The sequence below is a fragment of the Pleurodeles waltl genome, chromosome 10 (genome assembly GCF_031143425.1).
Source record: "Pleurodeles waltl isolate 20211129_DDA chromosome 10, aPleWal1.hap1.20221129, whole genome shotgun sequence".
In the NCBI taxonomy this organism is placed as follows: domain Eukaryota; kingdom Metazoa; phylum Chordata; class Amphibia; order Caudata; family Salamandridae; genus Pleurodeles; species Pleurodeles waltl.
In genome coordinates this window covers 1,022,823,167-1,022,843,025 of record NC_090449.1, presented here as the reverse complement: position 1 = coordinate 1,022,843,025, position 19,859 = coordinate 1,022,823,167, and the positions used below count along the sequence as shown (strand labels likewise).

The 19,859-nt window shown below is 46.3% G+C and overlaps 1 protein-coding gene across 2 annotated transcripts in view; it reads right to left on the bottom strand.

The window, feature by feature from the left end:
- The window catches only part of GASK1A (golgi associated kinase 1A), a 145,042-nt gene that overhangs the window by 38,067 nt on the left and 87,116 nt on the right, over positions 1 to 19,859 (bottom strand). For both annotated transcript variants that reach the window (XM_069211960.1, XM_069211959.1), the window contains exon 2: positions 10,936 to 12,405. In XM_069211960.1, the coding sequence (XP_069068061.1) occupies positions 10,936 to 12,405 (1,470 nt within the window). The remainder of the gene's footprint in view (positions 1 to 10,935; positions 12,406 to 19,859) is intronic.

Genomic DNA, 19,859 nt, shown 5'->3' with positions numbered 1-19,859 from the left:
AAACATACGAGGCTCCATGTTTTCTGTATGTTACGCCACATCCTCGCCCCAAAAACTGCCCTTTTTCTTTCTAAATGCCTCCCCAGGAAATCGGCCTGGCGGTTATGTATTTATTTATTAGTTAAGGATCAACATGTATTTAAATTGGGGTTTTTTGGTAGGCTCCGGGAGAACAGAGGCCAAGACTCAAACCCGGTTCCCACCATAGCTGCTGACATTCAGTACCCAACTGATGTCGTTATGTGGGCTGGAACATGCTTGGAGCGTTTTTCCAAAAGTATTGGTCTGGTTGTTTACGTGGAGCAAATAAAAGAAACCCTGGCCACTGTTAAGTGTTATTCCACTAGGGAACAACTTGTGGTTTGTCATCCTGTGGGTGATCTTGCAAAGCATGGCAGGTAGAAAGAAGACAGCGATATTGATGTTGGCTTATTTCCAGGTTGGAAGAGGTATCTGGAGATGTCTTTCTAGGGGTGACAGATTCATGCCACCTGCTAAAAGCCCAGTTTAAGAACTACTTAGAACACTATTTTACACAACGATAATCATACCCAGAGAAAACATCTCTCAACCAGCAAGACTTTTCAATGTAAATACAAAGCCACACCTCTTCCCTTAAGCATGCTTTCATACACGGTGTTGTAAGTGATGCGGTGTGGACGATGTATTTTAGACATGTTGGGGTTTTTAACAGCTCTCTTTATGGTAAATGGCTAATTAAATTATGTTTTTGCGCTAACTGGTGGAGAAAGGGAATGCACCACAAGAAAGCAGAAGAATCATAAAAATACAATGAGAGAAGCGAACACTTCAAGATTAATCTGCTCTGATTTTTTTCATGATAAAAATACACTTGAACAATCTACATCAGAAAAAATAAATTCCTGGATTTTAAAACCTCAGATGATGCATGCATGGTGGAAGAACGAGATGTGCAAAATGCAATTAAACTAAGCCTGTGATTACATGAAATGGCCCCAGTCACGCTTTTTTCCAATGCACATGAAGATGTCTTTAGACTGTCATGTCTCATGCGCTCGGCACAACTTTGTATACAGATGAGCTTGTTCATACTAACCCAGTTCCCATAATGGAAGAAACATAAGAACCGTAAGCACAGGAAAGTTACTTCTTTCAAACTTGTATGGCAGAAGATGTGGTTTTCTAAATTATTGGGTTATAGGGCAATCCTGACTTCCTAACACGAGGACCAATGTATATAGTGATGGCCGATAAAGGCTGCCAGGTCAATCTGGTCTTCCTGCTGCAGCATGCAGTCACTGCATAGAGCCCAGCCCTGATTCATAGTTACATGACTCTGTACGCTGCTGCCATTTTAAATGATGCCACTGAGTTTGTTCACTCAAAAAACACACCTGATGAAGTCTTGAACATCCATCACCTTCCTTATGTTACTACCTGACCCCTCATTAGTCTCCTCACAACACCAGGTCCTAAACTAAGCTAGACCAACCAATCTGAATATATGTCAAAACCACAGAACTTCCCTTAAAACAGGTTTACTAATGAACACAAACACGTCAGTCCACTTTTGAGATCATGGGAATTTTACACAACATCAGATTCAATTCAGAGTAATTGCTACAGTACTGTTTCATGTCAACAACACATCTGTTCAGTTTTCATATTACTGGATTGTGAAGGAGTATAAAGTTGACCCACTCCACGTGTAGAATCGCTGAAGCAGTTCAGGAAGGATCTCAAGACATGGCTTTTCGAATGAGCAGCACGTCTGGAACAGCGCCTTGAGACCCCATGGGTGATAAGTCACGCTTTACAAGTTATTTATTGATTGATTGACAATCATACACAACCATGAAGCTGCACATGAATGAAAGCATGTGAACTGCATCTAAAAGGTCTGTCTTCTTTTATTAAAAACCTGTTTTTCGCCAACTAGAGAGACCATTTCTCAGTTTACTCCTGATTCAAAGCACACACACTCTCATTCTTCTGTTGTAAATGCGTTCTTTTTGTGCACAACTAAAAGTTCCAAGATGGTAAAACAGTAGATTGGGGTATCTTCAACTGCTGCAGATACCTCCTAAAAACTGGAGAACCATCTGAAAATCAACTAAATGGCTGTTCCTCTAACGCAAAGACTTCCTCAAGCATCATGCCACATACTCACAGAGCAAACTCCTCCAAAATGAGTCTTCAATTAAGGGGGAAAAGTTTTGAAACTGGCACAATCGTGTCTCTCTCCCTCCATCCCTCTGGAGCATGTATACTGCAGAACATAACAGTGTATTTATACAACAAGAAACAGAATATACATTATGTATAGCACGCACTGTGATCAGAGTCACCCCAAGGACCTTAGCCCTCACGGTGGTGGTTAGACTGAGGACGCTAGAAGCTCTACTTGGAGTGCAAGATACTGCACATTGATCCTGTGCCCTAAGTTCCGGACGTTGTCTTCCTAGATGCCACAGACCTTTACACTGCCTGTATAGGTCACTCATGCTCCTCCCACCAACCATGCCACTCATGCTCCTCCCACCAACCATGCCACTCATGCTCCTCCCACCAACCATGCCACTCATGCCCCTCCCACCAACCATGCCACTCATGCTCCTCCCACCAACCATGCCACTCATGCTCCTCCGGCTTTTTCCACTACTTCCCAATTTGGGGAGGGGGAATGCGGTTGCTTGTTTAATTTCTGTGACCATTAACACCATACCTCGTTTGGTGGTAGCCCGACGGTGTAATACTTTTCTTTTGGGGTGCAGTCTGTTACTAATCTGGCCATCAATTCCTTTTCAAATTGAATTCTTTGTTCTCGTTTCACCAAATGGTGTACTTGAGACAATGAACGGGTGGTCTTCTACATTTCGTTTGCGTACCTCTGCAATTGTCAAGGAGGGGGGATGGGAAGGGGAAAAAAAAAAAAAAAAAAAACACACTACTTACAGTTCCCACCTCGCTCCTCTTCTAATGATGTCCCAGTATTCACTATAACACCAGCACAGACAGGCTCTCCATGCAATTTTGGTGCTGCTCTCATGCTAAGCATAGCATGAGAGCAGTGTCAGGATTAGCCTGAGCAGCTTGGACTGCCATGGGGTCTGTGGAGTTTCTCCAGCATGGCTGCACAATACAGCCGAGCTGTAGAAACCTAAGTGCGCATGTGTGTTTGGCCCAAGATGGGCGGCAAAAAAAACATGCACACCACTTCTACCCCCTCCTGTGGCCCAACTCCGCCCCTCCCTGCACCTTCTAGCTTAGCCAGCCGCAGAAAAGTAAAACAATATTTAAATAGCGTTTTATTTTTCTGCTGCTGGCTCTTAGCCAGGGAGGCAACGCTCCTCCGCCATTGCGGAGGAGCCACCCCTTGCGTATATTTAAGATTACTGAGTAGTCGGCTGGCTTCTATGTTGCACATACTGTGTTCTCTTTTTCCTGTCTTCTTCCTATGCCCTCTTATTCCTTCATCTCTCCCCTCTCTATCTGCCTCTCTTAACGCTCTCTTTATTGGCCTCCTTATCACTCTTACTCTTTCTATATATTTCTCTCATTTTGATAATATCTATGTGTCTCCTCTCAACGCTCCCTCTTTCATATGCTCTTTCTTCTCTTGTCTTTCTTTTTATTTCTAACACCTAACCTTTTAGTTCTCAAGCGTTCTCTTTTTCATTTTAAACACACATGTGTTCACATTTTGTTTCTCAGTCAGATTTCACTTTTTACCCCTTCACTCCTTTGCCTTTCTTGCCCTGGTTTCCATGTATTTTTCTCAAGTTTCACCTTTCCTATATATTAATTTTGCTCCCTTTCACACTTCCACGGTCACCCTTTCTCTTCTTCCTCTTTCTCGCCTCTCTCTTTCCACTCTTCCTCCCCCATTTCCTTCTCCTCTTTTACTTTTCCTCTTTGCTGCTCTTTTTTCTCGGTCTCTAGTCTTCTGTCTTTTCTGTTTCTATGTCTAACATTCACCCAGCCACTCATTCTCTATTGTATTTCTTTTAATCTCTCCTGTCGTCGCTCTCATTCTAACACGCACTATCTGTTTCCCCTCTCTGTTTCACTCATTCTTTCTCTAGCTTCCTTTAACTCTCTCTCAAGCACGCACACACACACACACAGGGCCAGATTTACAAGAGTGATGCTCCACTTTTCTTGCTCGCTGCGGTGCACGTTCGGACAATAGCGTCAACATTTTTTATGCTGTTTTGGTGGCTGGCTGGATTAGCACCATTAGTTATGGCGCTGGTCTAGCAAAATACTAGGGAGGCACTGTGCAGGCGTTAAAAATGACAATGAAATCTTGTAGATTTCACTGTGCCATTTTTTGCAGCCTCCCTGAGGGGGAACGTCCCCTTGCATGCATACATAATGTGGAGCAAGGGGTTAGCACGCACTGTGCCACTTTGTAAATGAGGCAAAGGAGAATAGCCTTGTTAATGCCACATTTGCGTAGAAAAAAGATGATGTTATGGTGTTACGAGGCGCTAGGGCCTTGTAAATCTGGCCCATAATTTCCTGCTCTTTCTCTTTTGTTCATCTTTCTTTGTCACTCTTAATCTTTCCTTTGGGCATCATTCTTTCTATTCTATTGCTCTCCTCACACACTAACTCAATATGTCTCTCACACACTCGTTCTGCTCCTCTGTCTGGAATTCATTCATCACTTTGTGCACAAACTGCCTATCCCTCAACATCTTCCTGTCTATCCTGTGCAGCTTTCACCCAATCTATCCACCATGCCACATAATTCCACAACTAACAATTCCAATCCAACCACATAATTCCACTCCACATACATCCGCCCCGCTGGAAAACAAAAAACACGTGGGTAAAAACATAGTCATTTACAACACTAATAACTCTAACTCCGCAAATGCAAGACCTTTTGCCATTGCTCGTTTTCTTCGGGAATCGTGAGTCTCCCGCCTGAATCGGGTCATGTACGTACTTCTGGAAACTTCGTTTGCTTCAACTTGTGCCCTAATTCAAATCCTAGAGAAATGGCAAAAAAAAAAACGTTCACTATTAAGCATTTTAGGCGGAAGTCGGATCCTTTACCCCAATAATCAGACGCCGAGACCAGACTGACTGCAGACAGGCTTGGCTGGCGAACTGCAAAGAATGCACTGTTTGTATGTGGCGCGTGAATGTTGACAGAGCATGCCTCGCTGCTTCCATCTTTTAGCAAAGACGTCTCATTCACTTCCCTCTCCAGGAAAAGTGACGCTCCGGCGCACTCCATCTTCCCCCTTGGACGGTTCTGGGCGAAAGTGGCCTCCCCGGGCCCAGGGAAATGGCGCCAGCTGACAGGGCGCCCCAGACAAGGAGACGCGCTCTGTGCGGTGCGAAGTCAGCTGTGTGGTTAGTGCGGCCGAGGGAGTAGTGACGACACTGGACTCCAGTCTTGGGTGGAAATGTGGCAGAACCCTGCATTTATGTCAGCCAGAGCCAAACTGCGCATCAATCATAGAAAGGCCTCACAGTGCCACAGCCCTACGAGTCTCTCTACAGCTTTCTGGCCAATTCACAGGGCTATGGAATTATGCGGCAGAATGGGACAACATTATGTGGCAAGAAAATGCTAAGTATGCAGCGTAATGCGGTACAAATTTTGACAGTCAGTTTATTTTGTCAATTTTAGACATGGCAACAGTGACTTGATAAAGGTTTCGTATCATTTTTACCTCATTAACACCCAAATACAGCAATACGCAACTGAAAGGCGATAAGGCAAACTTCATGAAGGGGTTTCCACTGTGCGCCAACAGGTGTAGTTCTGTTTTTATTAACTGTTGATCTGTTTGAGCTAGAAACATTTTTTTGTTAAAATCTGCAGATTATGCCGCAGATGGGGGGACTATGTTCAAATGCATAAATATGTGGAAAATACCGCATCTGCAGAACTGCCCAGTTCGAGTGGACCTGCTCATAAATCATTAATCCACTATTCTTTTTTTCATTGTTCTGTAGCATTTGGCAAATGCTTGCATTTTTTATACGTTCCGTGTGTTTTATTTTGACTATGCATATTTTGCTTGTTTAATTTTGTTTGCCAGTTCATTTGTATGATAATTGAATACTTCGGCAGCGCTCCGATAGAAAAATAATCCATCTCAACTGCCTGTGTTCTGTTCATTTTCACTAAAAGTGTTTGCCTTTTTTAATCGGAGACCCTGATTTTGACGCAGAAGATATTTATCAGTTTTCGGACAAAATATGATTTCAATTAATTCAATAATTTTTGTTTGCAAACTACGTTATCGATGCCCACAATTGAGATCATCTAATAGGGGGGAAAAACACAAGAAATTAATTATCTTATCCAGGTGAACCGTAACAGAAATTATTTTTAACAGGTAGACAGTTTGTCACCAGGAGTGGCACCCTGTGTGTCACTCGTCCTGTTGTGCTTGCTAGCATGAGGACTGCTTCCCTCCATGTGGTACTGTCTGCATCCTCGGCCCGGAGGGAAGATCTGTAAGCCTTAATGTACAGGAAATTACATAAATTACATATTTCTCCTAGTGGTTATGAACCGTACTGAAACTGTTGTCCACCCCTGGAGTTATTGGCAATTTTCAGAACTTGTTGAATCTTGACTGTTCCTCAGGAACTTCCCTACTTGGGATAGGCTGATAAAGGTTGTTGGTGATCAATTTTGGAGAGTGAGAGAAGATGGTAAAGTGACCACTGAACAGAGCAGTAGTATGATAGTTAGGAAGCGCTTGATTCATCTCTATACTGTACTAAACAAAAACATCTTCCTAAACAGAATGTCCATCCATATGGCATGAATTAAAGTAGGTCGTGTAAAGTATTGTTTGCCGGACAATATCACTTAACAAATGTGCTGCAACAAATGCCACCATTTTGAAAGCTATATGGGGATGATTCACAAAAAAAAAAAAAAGTTATGGTTACAGGAAGCAGTCCGGGCTCGCGGGGCGGCATGCGGAGGGGGGAAATAAAAATTAAATTAATTTAGGGAAAAAAAAAAAAAAAAAAAAAAAACACACTTACTTCCTTACCATTGCGCCACCCTGCGCCGTGCCTCTCCTCCGTCTCCTTGCTGCAGGCACAGGCTCCCAGCCTGTGACTGCAGCCAATCCTGACGCTGCTCAGAGCAGCATCAGGATTGGCTGGGAGTGCCCAGACAGGGCCTCTGCCCTAATGGAGGTGGCCGCCCCTGACAGGAAGTAGTCCTACAGGCAGTAGCATAACGCAAAATGAGGGTGCACCCCTGCAGAATGTGATGAGGGCCCCCCCCCCCCATGCCTCCAATATCTCACAGATACTCATTGGCGTCTGGCTGAATGGGGCTCCCATAAATGGTTGCCTCCCCCGCTTCGCAGCAGCTGTAGAGGCCTGCATTGTACCCCCAAGTACTCTTTTACATACCACTTCCTGTACCCATAAATGCTTTTGTGAATCAGCCCCTGAGTTTGTGAAGCAAATGACTGAACCAATATAGGTTGGAGTCACTGCAGCAAAAGAGTTAAGGCTGGATACTGAAACCTGAATGATACCAGACACCTGCCTGACGCTTCATCGTCTTTGCAGTCTACTCCTTGTTCCGCTAGTGAGGCAAAAGCGCACGTGTCTTTGTGGAACAGCTTTGGAATTACTTATTTTCAGAGTCTGACGGAGTCAGGAAAGAGATGGAATGGTTTATCCAAGAAAGTATTAACTTTCCTGCTAAATGTTTGTACTTTCAATCCCTCACTGCAGCAATAGTTGAGTTTTTTGCATTCATTACAGTATTTCTTTATCAAGACATAGCTATCTTTGCTACCCACGTTTACATATTTTTCTTGAGAAATGGTGGAATGGTAATTTTTGTTCGAAAAAGACATTTTGTGACAAAGAAACCTTGTGTTCTTCACTAGAGCAGGGGTGGGCGGAATATTCTCTTCTGGCAGCGGAATTGGCGGGTTTGTGGACTACTCCCTGTTACTCTTGTGATGGGGAGTTCTGGCCAAAATGCTGCCAATCGTTGCGCAGTGGAATTTGTTGTCGAGCACAAGCGAGATATGGCGTCCCCTAGCACGATTTCCGGTCGCTAGGAGGATATCCAGTGAGATTTTTCTAATGCGGCAGTCGCGATCATTTGCGGTCAGACGGCTGCCACTCAAGTAGAAAATCTACTGGAGTGACAATCAGTCAATCAATTAAATATTTTTAGAGTGTGCTACTGCCCCATAGGGTCTCAAGGCGCTGTGGGGTAAGTCCTTAGAGTTCAGTCGAAGAGCCAGGTCTTGAGGTCCTTCCTGAATTGAAGTAGCAAGGACGTCTGTCTGAGGTGAAGAGATAAGGTGTTCCAATCTTTTGCTGCCATGCTGGTGAAAAATCTTCCTCTGGACGAGGACTTCTTTATGCAGGGTACGTTGGCGAGCGACTGCTGGGATGAGCGGAGAGATCTAGAAGGGGAGTACCAGGCCATGCGGTGGTGGAGTTAGCTGGATCCGATGTTGTGGAGGGCTCTGTAGGCGTGTATGAGGATTTTGAAGTGGACTCTTCTCGACAGTGAGCCAGTGGAGGTTTTTCAAGTGTCTTGTGATATGTTCTCAGCGGGGGATGATTAGGACGAGTCTAGCGGCAGCGTTTTGAATTTGTTGCAGCTTGCTCAGGTGCTTCTTGGAGGTTCCGGCAGAGGGAGCTGCCGTAGTCAAGTCTGCTCGTGATTAGGGCGTGTGTCACAGTTTTTCGGCAGTCGGTTGGTATCCATCTGAAAATCTTCAGTAGGAGCCGGAGGGTGTGGAAGCCGGTGGATGCAACGGAGTTGACTTGTCAGGTCATAGTGAGCGTTGAGTCGTGGATGACCCTGAGGTATCATGTGTGGTCTGTGGGGGACCTGCTGAGTGGTGAGGGCCCCCAGGAGTCGTCCCAGGCTGAGGAGGAAGGTCCCAGGATGAGGATCTCAGTCTTGTCAGAGCTTAGCTTAAGGTAGCTCTTCTTCATCCAATTGGTGACTGCTTCCATCACGCCTCTGAAATTCTTCTTGGCTGTTGAGGGGTTCTCAGTCAGGGAGATTATCAGCTGGGTGCCATCAGGGTAGGAGATGATGTTCATACCATAGTTTGACGATAGGGCCGAGCGGGGTCATGTAGATGTTGAACAGCATGGAGCTCAACGAGGATCCTTGGGGTATTCCACAGCTGAAATTTCTGTGTTCTGCCTGTCAGGAAGGAGTGAATCCATCGAAGGGTTCTGTAGAGTCTGGAGCATAGGGTGCAGTGGGACACTATCGAAGGTGGGTTAAAGATCTAATAGGATGAGGGCTGTTTGGCCGCGGACGAGGAGGGAGCGGATGTCATCAGTGGCGGTGAGCAGGGCGGTTTTGGTGCTGTGGTTAGCTCTGAATCCAGATTAGGAGATGTCCAGGGTGTTGTCCTCGATGTGTTGGCGGAGCAGAATGTTGATTGCTTTCTCAGCAACCTTAGCTGGGAAGGGCACCAGCGAGATAGGGCGGTAGTTCTTGAGATCTGTTGGGTCGGCTGTGGGTTTCTTCAGAAGTGGGCGGATCTCGGCGTGCTTCCAGTCGTCAGGGAAAGTTGCCGACTCTAGGGAGCAGTTGATGGTCTTGCAGAGTTCGGGCGCGATTGAGGCGCTGGACTTGTTGGATGTGTAGTGGGGGCAGGGGTCGGTGGGGGCTCCGGAGTGGATGCTGCTCATGATGGAGTGAGTCTCACCTGTCGTGAGGGACGTCCAGGAGTTGTGAGGGTTCTGTGGATCCTGGTAGCGGCATTGTTGAGTTCAGAGTCTTGGGGTCCGTATCTATCGAGTAGCCTTGCCCTCTGTTGCAGCGTGATGCCATTTGTACTAATTTTTCAGCGTGGAATGTACTCCCGGTGCTAAATCACAGCACAAGCAGCGCAACATGCCTATTTCCGCCCGTTGGCAGAACTCCACGGAGTCTCGCAGAGTTTTTATGTGACTCCACTGAATTCCACAGAGTAAAATTCTGCGAGTTTCCCCCAACCCTACATTAGAGCTGTACAGTCCCTTATTGTTTTACATTTTCAGCTCAGAAGAAAGTTGAATAGTGACATACATCCCTGAAAATGGTATGTTTGAATTGAAAACTAAAACAAATAACATACTCAGTTTTTGTGTACGAAATCTTTGTTTTTTTTTTTTAACAACAAAACTGATTTAACTTGAATAAAAAACAACTATAAAACAAAGCAATCCGGGTCAAGATTTATTAGTATTTCATGCAACGCAGAGCGACAAGGGAAGCGGCTGTGCTGAGTTGTGTGAAAGAGAGAGCAAAGCTGCTGCAGATTTACAAAGATGTGGCACAGTTCAGCTCTGTGTGTGTGTGCTGGTGCACTTTGGGCCGCCCAGCACCAATGCAGGCATCCTTGTGCACATGTAAAGAGGAAATAACAAGCAGAAATAAAGATACTTCTCCTCATTACGCTAGCCTCAGGGAGGCCCAGCATTTTGGTGTAAACCCATGTTTACAATGCTTTGTAGATATGGGTTTCTGTCCAAATCCACAGGTGGTTGCACAGGAGCGCCCTCGCAGCACCCAGGAAATGCCTTGTTGACTCAAGTTAACGAACAGCATCATTATGTGCTGCATTCCGTTTCTTTACAAAGCCATGCAATGCCATGAAAATCGTCACTTGTATGGCTTTGTAAACTGCAAAATTGATTTGGCATTAGGGACGCGCCAAAAAAAGTGACACAACCCCAATGCAAAATCTTAGTAAATCTAGGCCCCAATAGTTCCAAAAATGCTTTGAAACACAGGACAGCTGAGGTCCATCTATTGCTCAAAATGTACATTCATCACCTTCTTGGGCAATCAGTCTGGACATCATTAAAATGTGATAACTGCAACTTTGATGCAAGAACACACAGTTTATTGTACAAGAAACCTACACCGATGCCAAGTTCAATTACTGAGAAGATTTTGATGGAAGACATGAACCTTACCTGCAAAAGGAAGTCAAAGAGAGCCAGTTTGGCCCATTCTGTATGCTTGATGCTCAGGCATGGGGCTGTTCCAAGGGCAGTTCCAGACTTGCCCATGCCACATCTGTGCTTTAGAATCTTTTGGTACTGTAGCCAGCCAAGGGCAAAGGAGTTCTGGTCATTGTTTGCATCCTCCAAGTGCTGGATGTCAGGAGCCCACCATACAATGGGCCGTGCTTCACCACTGGTGTACTTGTACGGCAAAATGTGACTTCTGAATTTCCGGGCCACAACAGGGAGACTGCGCTTTATCCCCAGCACCCGGTCAAGGTGGAAAGCAAGAACCTCATGGAGGTCACTGGGTCGCTTGATTAATCCACACAGCCCTCTGGTGCAGTGTTTCTGGGGATCCTCTGAGGCTGCTACAGAGTCATCAAGAAGACCCACTTTAAGAACCTGACCATGGGCAGGAATTCTGGCTTTTGTCACCACCTCCCCTTTGGCCAGCAACTTCATCTTCTGCAAGTCGTCTGGTGTGAACCACGGTGGTGGCTGCTGCTGCAGCATCTTGCTTCTTCCTGGCTGCTCGGTGACCCTGTCATGGAATTGCGTGCACCACACAGACATCTTCAGTTGCTGCGATAACCTAGGTACCATCTTCTCTTTGGATGTCTCTTGGGATGTCTTTTGGTGACGGCCATCCTGCCCCCAACTTCCTTTTGCTTTTTTAACGGGTGGTCCATCATTGACCGCCAGAAAGAGTGCAATCCTATTGGGTTGCTGTGGCTCATCACACCCATGTGCTTTGCAGGGATGCTGCCGCACAACCAGCTGATCTACTGAAGAGGTCTGAGGCTGCAAATTGAATCCAGACTTTCCATCCTGGGACAGCCTTTGAGGACTTTCTGAGAAACGAGATGAAGAGACCGCTATCTCTACCTTAATGCTAGACTGCGTCTTGTTCATATGGGAATAAATAGGCGAGCTGGTCTTTCTGTTTTTTGCCAAGCGATCAATGCCACGCGCCTTCCTAACACTGTTCTGCAAAGACGGACTCCCATGCATTACCTTGCTGTTGTTAGCGTATAATTTTGGAGCAAAGTTAAACTTTCTGATTTGCGCTTTCTGATCTGTAGCCACTTTTGTTTTTTTGTTTTTGTGTGTACCCATCTTTTTCCCTTTACTGTAGCAGCTTGAGTTAACTTCCCTTACCTTCTCTTTCTGATTGTGCCCAACTGGCCCAGTTCCCCATTCTTTAAGTGGATGATTCTGGTTGTTCCAGAAGTTTGAGCTGTTCTCCCACAACCGCTTGTGTCGGAAGACTTTCCCCTGTGGGTCAGCGAGGGCTGGGTGTTGCAAAACTGACTGGGTGTGACCATCCGGGGGCAGCAACTGGCAGGTATTGATCAACACAATGGCGAAGAGGAGCACGGTGCAGAACCAGACCACAGGCCATCGCTTCAACCTCATCCTCAGCCATGTCTTGGGAGCCTGCAGAGGAAGAAAGAGATGCACAGGTGAGACCCTACAGAAGGAAGAACTTTCACATTTCATTCTAACTTTCCTACAATGACTCGTGAAACTCTACCCATGAGAAGGATATGAAAATGAAAATACATATTTAAGGCACAGTATCCATAAATCACTTTTTTTAAGTGCAACCAATTGCATGAGTGAACCTGGAAAAAAAAACAGAAGGGCACCTTATATTGTCACACCAGACTCCTGTTTATCAAGCAATTATTACTAAAGTACATACATAGAGATGGAGAGACTATGTTAGCCTCCTTCATCAGCTGGTCAAATCAAAATCAAATCAAATCAAATCATTAACATTTATAAAGCGCGCTACTCACCCGTGCGGGTCTCAAGGCGCTAGGGAAAAAAGGGGGGGGGTTATCGCTGTTCGAACAGCCAGGTCTTTAGGAGTCTCCGGAAAGCGGAGTGGTCCTGGGTGGTCCGGAGGCTGGTGGGGAGGGAGTTCCAGGTCTTGGCCGCTAGGAAGGAGAAAGATCTCCCACCCGCCGTGGAGCGGCGGATGCGAGGGACAGCAGCGAGTGCGAGGCCAGAGGAGCGGAGGCGGCGGGTGGGGACGTAGAAGCTGAGGCGTCTGTTGAGGTATTCCGGTCCCTTGTCGTAGAGGGCTTTGTGTGCGTGGGTGAGAAGTCGGAAGGTGGATCAGCGTGGGGTACAAGACTTTGCATTTGCTGGACTACTCAGCCAATACCTGATCACACGACAAATTCCAAAAATTGTCATTAGAACTTGATTTTTTGCATTTGAAATTTTTCTAAATTCTTAAAAGTCCTGCTAGGGCCTTGTGTTAGTCCCGGTTAGCATTTCCTTTTAGAGTTTAAAAGTTTGGTAAAAGTTTGAATTAGAACCTAGAACTAGTTTTAGATTCTTAAAAAAGTATTCCAACTTTTAGAAGCATAATGTCTAGTGCAGAGATGAATGTGGTGGAACTCGACACCACACCTTACCTCCATCTTAAGATGAGGGAGCTAAGGTCACTCTGTAAAATTAAGAAAATAGTAATGGGCCCCAGACCTTCCAAACTACAGCTCCAGGAGCTGTTGGCAGAGTTTGAAAAGGCCAACCCCTCGGAGGATGGCAACTCAGAGGATGATGATAGTGACTTGGAGGGTGATTCCCCCCTACCAGTCCTATCTAGGGAAGACAGGGCCTCTCAAGCCCTGACTCCACAAATCATAGTCAGAGATGCTGGTTCCCTCACAGGAGGGACCAACCTCTCTGAAATCACTGAGGATAACTCCAGTGAAGAGGACATCCAGTTAGCCAGGATGGCCAAAAGATTGGCTTTGGAAAGACAGATCCTAGCCATAGAAAGGGAAAGACAAGAGATGGGCCTAGGACCCATCAATGGTGGCAGCTACATAAATAGGGTCAGAGATTCTCCTGACATGTTAAAAATCCCTAAAGGGATTGTAACTAAATATGAAGATGGTGATGACATCACCAAATGGTTCACAGCTTTTGAGAGGGCTTGTGTAACCAGAAAAGTGAACAAATCTCACTGGGGTGCTCTCCTTTGGGAAATGTTCACAGGAAAGTGTAGGGATAGACTCCTCACACTCTCTGGAAAAGATGCAGAATCTTATGACCTCATGAAGGGTACCCTGATTGAGGGCTTTGGATTCTCCACTGAGGAGTATAGGATTAGATTCAGGGGGGCTCAAAAATCCTCGAGCCAGACCTGGGTTGACTTTGTAGACTACTCAGTAAAAACACTAGATGGTTGGATTCAAGGCAGTGGTGTAAGTAATTATGATGGGCTGTACAATTTATTTGTGAAAGAACACCTATTAAGAAATCGTTTCAATGATAAACTGCATCAGCATCTGGTAGACCTAGGACCAATTTCTCCCCAAGAATTGGGAAAGAAGGTGGACCATTGGGTCAAGACTAGGGTGTCCAAAACTTCCACAGCGGGTTACCAAAAGAAAGGGGTCACAAAACCTCCCCAGGGGAAAGGTGGTGAGACAGCCAAAAACAAAAATAGTAAAGAGTCTTCTACAGGCCCCCAAAAACCTGCACAGGAGGGTGGGCCCAGAGCCTCTTCACAAAACAATTCTGGGTACAAGGGTAAAAACTTTGATCCCAAAAAGGCCTGGTGTCGTAGCTGTAGTCAGTCTGGACACCAAACTGGACACAAGGCCTGTCCCAAGAAAGATACCACTTCTAACTCCACTCCAGCTAAAACTGGAATGGCCAGTCTCCAAGTGGGATCAACAGTGTGCCCAGAGCAAATCAGGTGTCACACTGAAGCTACATTAGTCTCGGAGGGTGGGGTGGATTTAGCCACACTGGCTGCCTGGCCCCCTAACATGCCAAAATACAGGCAGTAGCTCTTAATTAATGGGACAAGTGTAGAGGGCCTGAGGGATACAGGTGCCAGTGTCACTATGGTGACAGAGAAACTGGTTTCCCCTGGCCAATACCTGGCTGGACAAACTTATCCAGTCACCAACGCTGACAATCAGACTAAAGTACATCCCATGGCTATGGTAACTTTAGAGTGGGGAGGGGTCAATGGCCTGAAACAGGTGGTGGTCTCCTCAAACATCCCAGTAGACTGTTTGCTTGGAAATGACCTGGAGTCCTCAGCATGGGCTGAGGTAGAACTGAAAACCCATGCAGCCATGCTGGGTATCCCTGAACTGGTGTGTGTCAAAACAAGGGTACAGTGCAAGGCACAGGGTGAAAAAGTAGAGCTGGAGTCTGGAAGAAAGGCCCAGCCTACCAAGAGAAAAGGAAAGTCAGCTGGGAAACCAGCTGCAACACAACAAGAAAAAGAGAGCCTCTCTTCTCAGGAAGAAGTTCTGCCCTCTGAGGGAACTGAGCCTATGGAGCTGGAACCTTATCAGGTTGAGCTCTTGGGCCCAGGGGGACCCTCAAGGGAAGAGTTGTGTAAGGGACAAGAAACCTGTCCCTCTCTTGAAGGCCTTAGGCAGCAAGCTGCTGAAGAGTCCAAAGGCAAGAAAAATGGAACACATAGGGTCTATTGGGAAGATGGACTCCTGTACACTGAGGCAAGAGATCCCAAACCTGGTGCCACTAGGAGAGTGGTAGTGCCTCAGGGGTTCAGAGAGTTTATTCTGACCTTAGCCCATGATATTCCCCTTGCTGGGCATTTGGGACAAACCAAGACGTGGGAGAGGTTAGTCAACCACTTCTACTGGCCCAATATGTCCCAGAAGGTTAAGGAGTTTTGCACCTCCTGTCCCACCTGTCAAGCCAGTGGTAAGACAGGTGGACATCCAAAGGCCCCCCTCATTCCACTTCCAGTGGTGGGGGTCCCCTTTGAAAGAGTGGGTGTGGACATAGTGGGTCCACTGGAACCTCCCACAGCCTCAGGAAATATGTACATCCTAGTAGTAGTGGATCATGCTACTAGGTATCCTGAAGCTATTCCCCTTAGGTCGACTACTGCCCCTGCAGTAGCCAAGGCCCTCATTGGTATCTTTACCAGAGTGGGCTTCCCTAAGGAGGTGGTGTCTGACAGAGGTACCAACTTCATGTCAGCATACCTAAAACACATGTGGAATGAATGTGGAGTGACTTATAAATTCACTACACCATATCATCCACAAACTAATGGCCTTGTTGAGAGATTCAACAAGACATTAAAGGGCATGATCATGGGGCTCCCAGAAAAACTCAAAAGGAGATGGGATGTCCTCCTGCCATGTCTGCTTTTTGCTTACAGAGAGGTGCCTCAGAAGGGAGTAGGGTTCTCACCCTTTGAACTTCTGTTTGGCCACCCTGTAAGGGGACCACTAGCTCTTGTGAAAGAAGGCTGGGAGAGACCTCTTCATGAGCCTAAACAAGACATAGTGGACTATGTACTTGGCCTTCGCTCAAGGATGGCAGAGTACATGGAAAAGGCAAACAAAAACCTTGAGGCCAGCCAACAGCTCCAGAAGTGTTGGTATGACCAAAAGGCTGCACTGGTTGAATTTCAACCAGGGCAGAAAGTCTGGGTTTTGGAGCCTGTGGCTCCCAGGGCACTTCAGGACAAATGGAGTGGCCCTTACCCAGTGCTAGAGAGGAAGAGTCAGGTCACCTATCTGGTAGACCTGGGCACAAGCAGTTGCCCCAAGAGGGTGATCCATGTGAACCGCCTTAAGCTCTTCCATGACAGGGCTGATGTAAATCTGTTAATGGTAACAGATGAGGATCAGGAAGCTGAGAGTGAGCCTCTCCCTGATCTTCTGTCATCAGACCCTAAAGATGGCTCAGTAGATGGAGTGATCTATTCAGACACCCTCTCTGGCCAACAGCAAGCTGACTGTAGGAAGGTCCTGCAACAGTTTGCTGAGCTCTTTTCCCTAACCCCTGGTCAGACACACCTGTGTACCCATGATGTGGACACAGGAGACAGCATGCCTGTCAAAAACAAAATATTCCGACAGTCTGATCAAGTTAAGGAAAGCATCAAGGTGGAAGTCCACAAGATGCTGGAATTGGGAGTAATTGAGTACTCTGACAGCCCCTGGGCTAGCCCAGTGGTCTTAGTCCCCAAACCTCACACCAAAAAAGGAAAGAGAGATGAGGTTTTGTGTGGACTACCGAGGACTTAACTCTGTCACCAAGAGAGATGCCCATCCCATTCCTAGAGCTGATGAGCTGATTGATAAATTAGGGGCTGCCAAATTCTTAAGTACCTTTGACTTAACAGCAGGGTACTGGCAAATCAAAAGGGCCCCTGGAGCAAAAGAAAAGACAGCATTCTCCACACCTGATGGGCATTATCAGTTCACTGTTATGCCCTTTGGTTTAAAGAATGCCCCTGCCACCTTCCAAAGGTTGGTGAATCAAGTCCTTGCTGGTTTGGAGTCCTTCAGTGCAGCTTATCTTGACGATATTGCTGTCTTTAGCTCCAACTGGCAGGATCACCTGGTCCACCCGAAGAAGGTTTTGAAGGCTCTGCAATCTGCAGGCCTCTCTATCAAGGCATCCAAATGCCAGATAGGGCAGGGAACTGTGGTTTAACTTGGGACACCTTGTAGGTGGAGGCCAAGTTCAGCCACTCCAGCCTAAGATCCAGACTATTCTGGACTGGGCAGCTCCAAAAACCCAGAACCAAGTCAGGGCATTCCTTGGCTTGACTGGGTACTATAGGAGGTTTGTGAAGGGATATGGATCCATTGTGACAGCCCTCACAGAACTCACCTCCAAGAAAATGCCCAAGAAAGTAAACTGGACTGTAGAATGCCAACAGGCCTTTGACACCCTGAAACAAGCTATGTGCACAGCACCAGTTCTAAAAGCTCCAGATTACTCCAAGCAGTTCATTGTGCAAACAGATGCCTCTGAACATGGGATAGGGGCAGTTTTGTCCCAAACAAATGATGATGGCCTTGACCAGCCTGTTGCTTTCATTAGCAGGAGGTTACTCCCCAGGGAGAAGCGTTGGAGTGCCATTGAGAGGGAGGCCTTTGCTGTGGTTTGGTCCCTGAAGAAGCTGAGACCCTACCTCTTTGGTACTCACTGCCTAGTTCAGACTGACCACAGACCTCTCAGATGGCTGATGCAAATGAAAGGTGAAAATCCAAAACTGTTGAGGTGGTCCATCTCCCTACAGGGAATTGACTTTATAGTGGAACACAGACCTGGGACTGCCCATGCCAATGCAGATGGCCTTTCCAGGTTCTTCCACTTAGAAAATGAAGACTCTCTTGGGAAAGGTTAGTCTCATCCTCTTTCGTTTGGGGGAAGGGGGGTTGTGTAAGGAAATGCCTCCTTGGCATGGTTACCCCCCTGACTTTTTGCCTTTGCTGATGCTATGTTTTTAATTGAAAGTGTGCTGAGGCCTGCTAACCAGGCCCCAGCACCAGTGTTCTTTTCCCTAAACCTGTACTTTTGATTCCACAATTGGCACACCCTGGCATCCAGGTAAGTCCCTTGTAACTGGTACCCCTGGTACCAAGGGCCCTGATGCCAGGGAAGGTCTCTAAGGGCTGCAGCATATCTTATGCCACCCTGGGGACCCCTCACTCAGCACAGACACGCTGCTTACCAGCTTGTGTGTGCTGGTGAGAACAAAACGAGTAAGTCGACATGGCACTCCCCTCAGGGTGCCATGCCAACCTCACACTGCCTATGCAGTATAGATAAGTCACCCCTCTAGTAGGCCTTACAGCCCTAAGGCAGGGTGCACTATACCATAGGTGAGGGCACCAGTACATGAGTACTGTGCCCCTACAGTGTCTAAGCCAACCCTTAGACATTGTAAGTGCAGGGTAGCCATAAGAGTATATGGTCTGGGAGTCTGTCAAACACGGACTCCACAGCACCATAATGGCTACACTGAAAACTGGGAAGTTTGGTATCAAACTTCTCAGCACAATAAATGCACACTGATTCTGCTCAAGAGTCATTTGTTTCTGCCCACCCAAGCAATGCAGGAGCTGATCAGCCCATTTCTGATACTGGCTCTCTTTACTGAGGGACTACATTTTGCATGTGGTTCCAGAATATTGTTGTCAGACCAGCATCTGATATATATATATATTGTGTTCTAAATACCATGCTCAAAAATATTTTTCCATTGGAAATAATACTAGAAAGTCTACACGCCACGGGACAATACTTTCGTGAATGATATAAGGACACAATAAGTTTGTCAGAAGATATTTCAGTACATTATATCCTGCCATACAACAGGCCAGAAGGCATTCAGATCTTGATTTAAAATCTGAAACCACATTTCCATCAACATCAAAATAAATCCTATCCCGCTGGACTTCGGAATTACATATTCATGTAAGCAATAGCAAGGCCTGGAGCTCTCGCATCAGCAAAAAAAACAAAAAAAAACAAACAAAAAAAAAATACACAAAAGTGCAATGATGCATATGTGGGCATGTGTCAAACGTGCACATATGAATCATGACACATCTGCTGCCGTAACGACTGCATGCTTCTGTGTTTATGCATCCTGCTTCAGCAACCATTTTGGTATTTTTTATGCTTTCATTTACTATTCCAAAATGGTGGGTGCCCATCTAGGTGCAGTAAGTTAAAAATACACCAAAGGAGATTTTGTTTTTTTCAGAACGTAACAGCACAGGAGTAAATTACATCAGCCCAGCTAACGAAAACAAAAACGCAAGACAGAAGGGGGAGCAACCGTGGAGAGAGCAGGGGTGCCAGGAAGACATCAAAGACACTCTACACATTCTGCCATTCACGGATTGTCCGGAGTAGGCCAAGTTTCATCATGTCAGTTGTGGACGAAGGGAGGTTGGCGTACTAGTTTTCTGTGCTGGTCTAGTTTACAGGGAACTGGGGCTAATCACTTCCAGGCTACACATGGGAGAAATCCTGGAACAGGAAGATCAAAGACAGGATAAGAAGTCCCCACTCTAGGCTTGGGCCTGGAACCAGCAGTTGCTGGGGGTCATCTTACACTCCTCTGT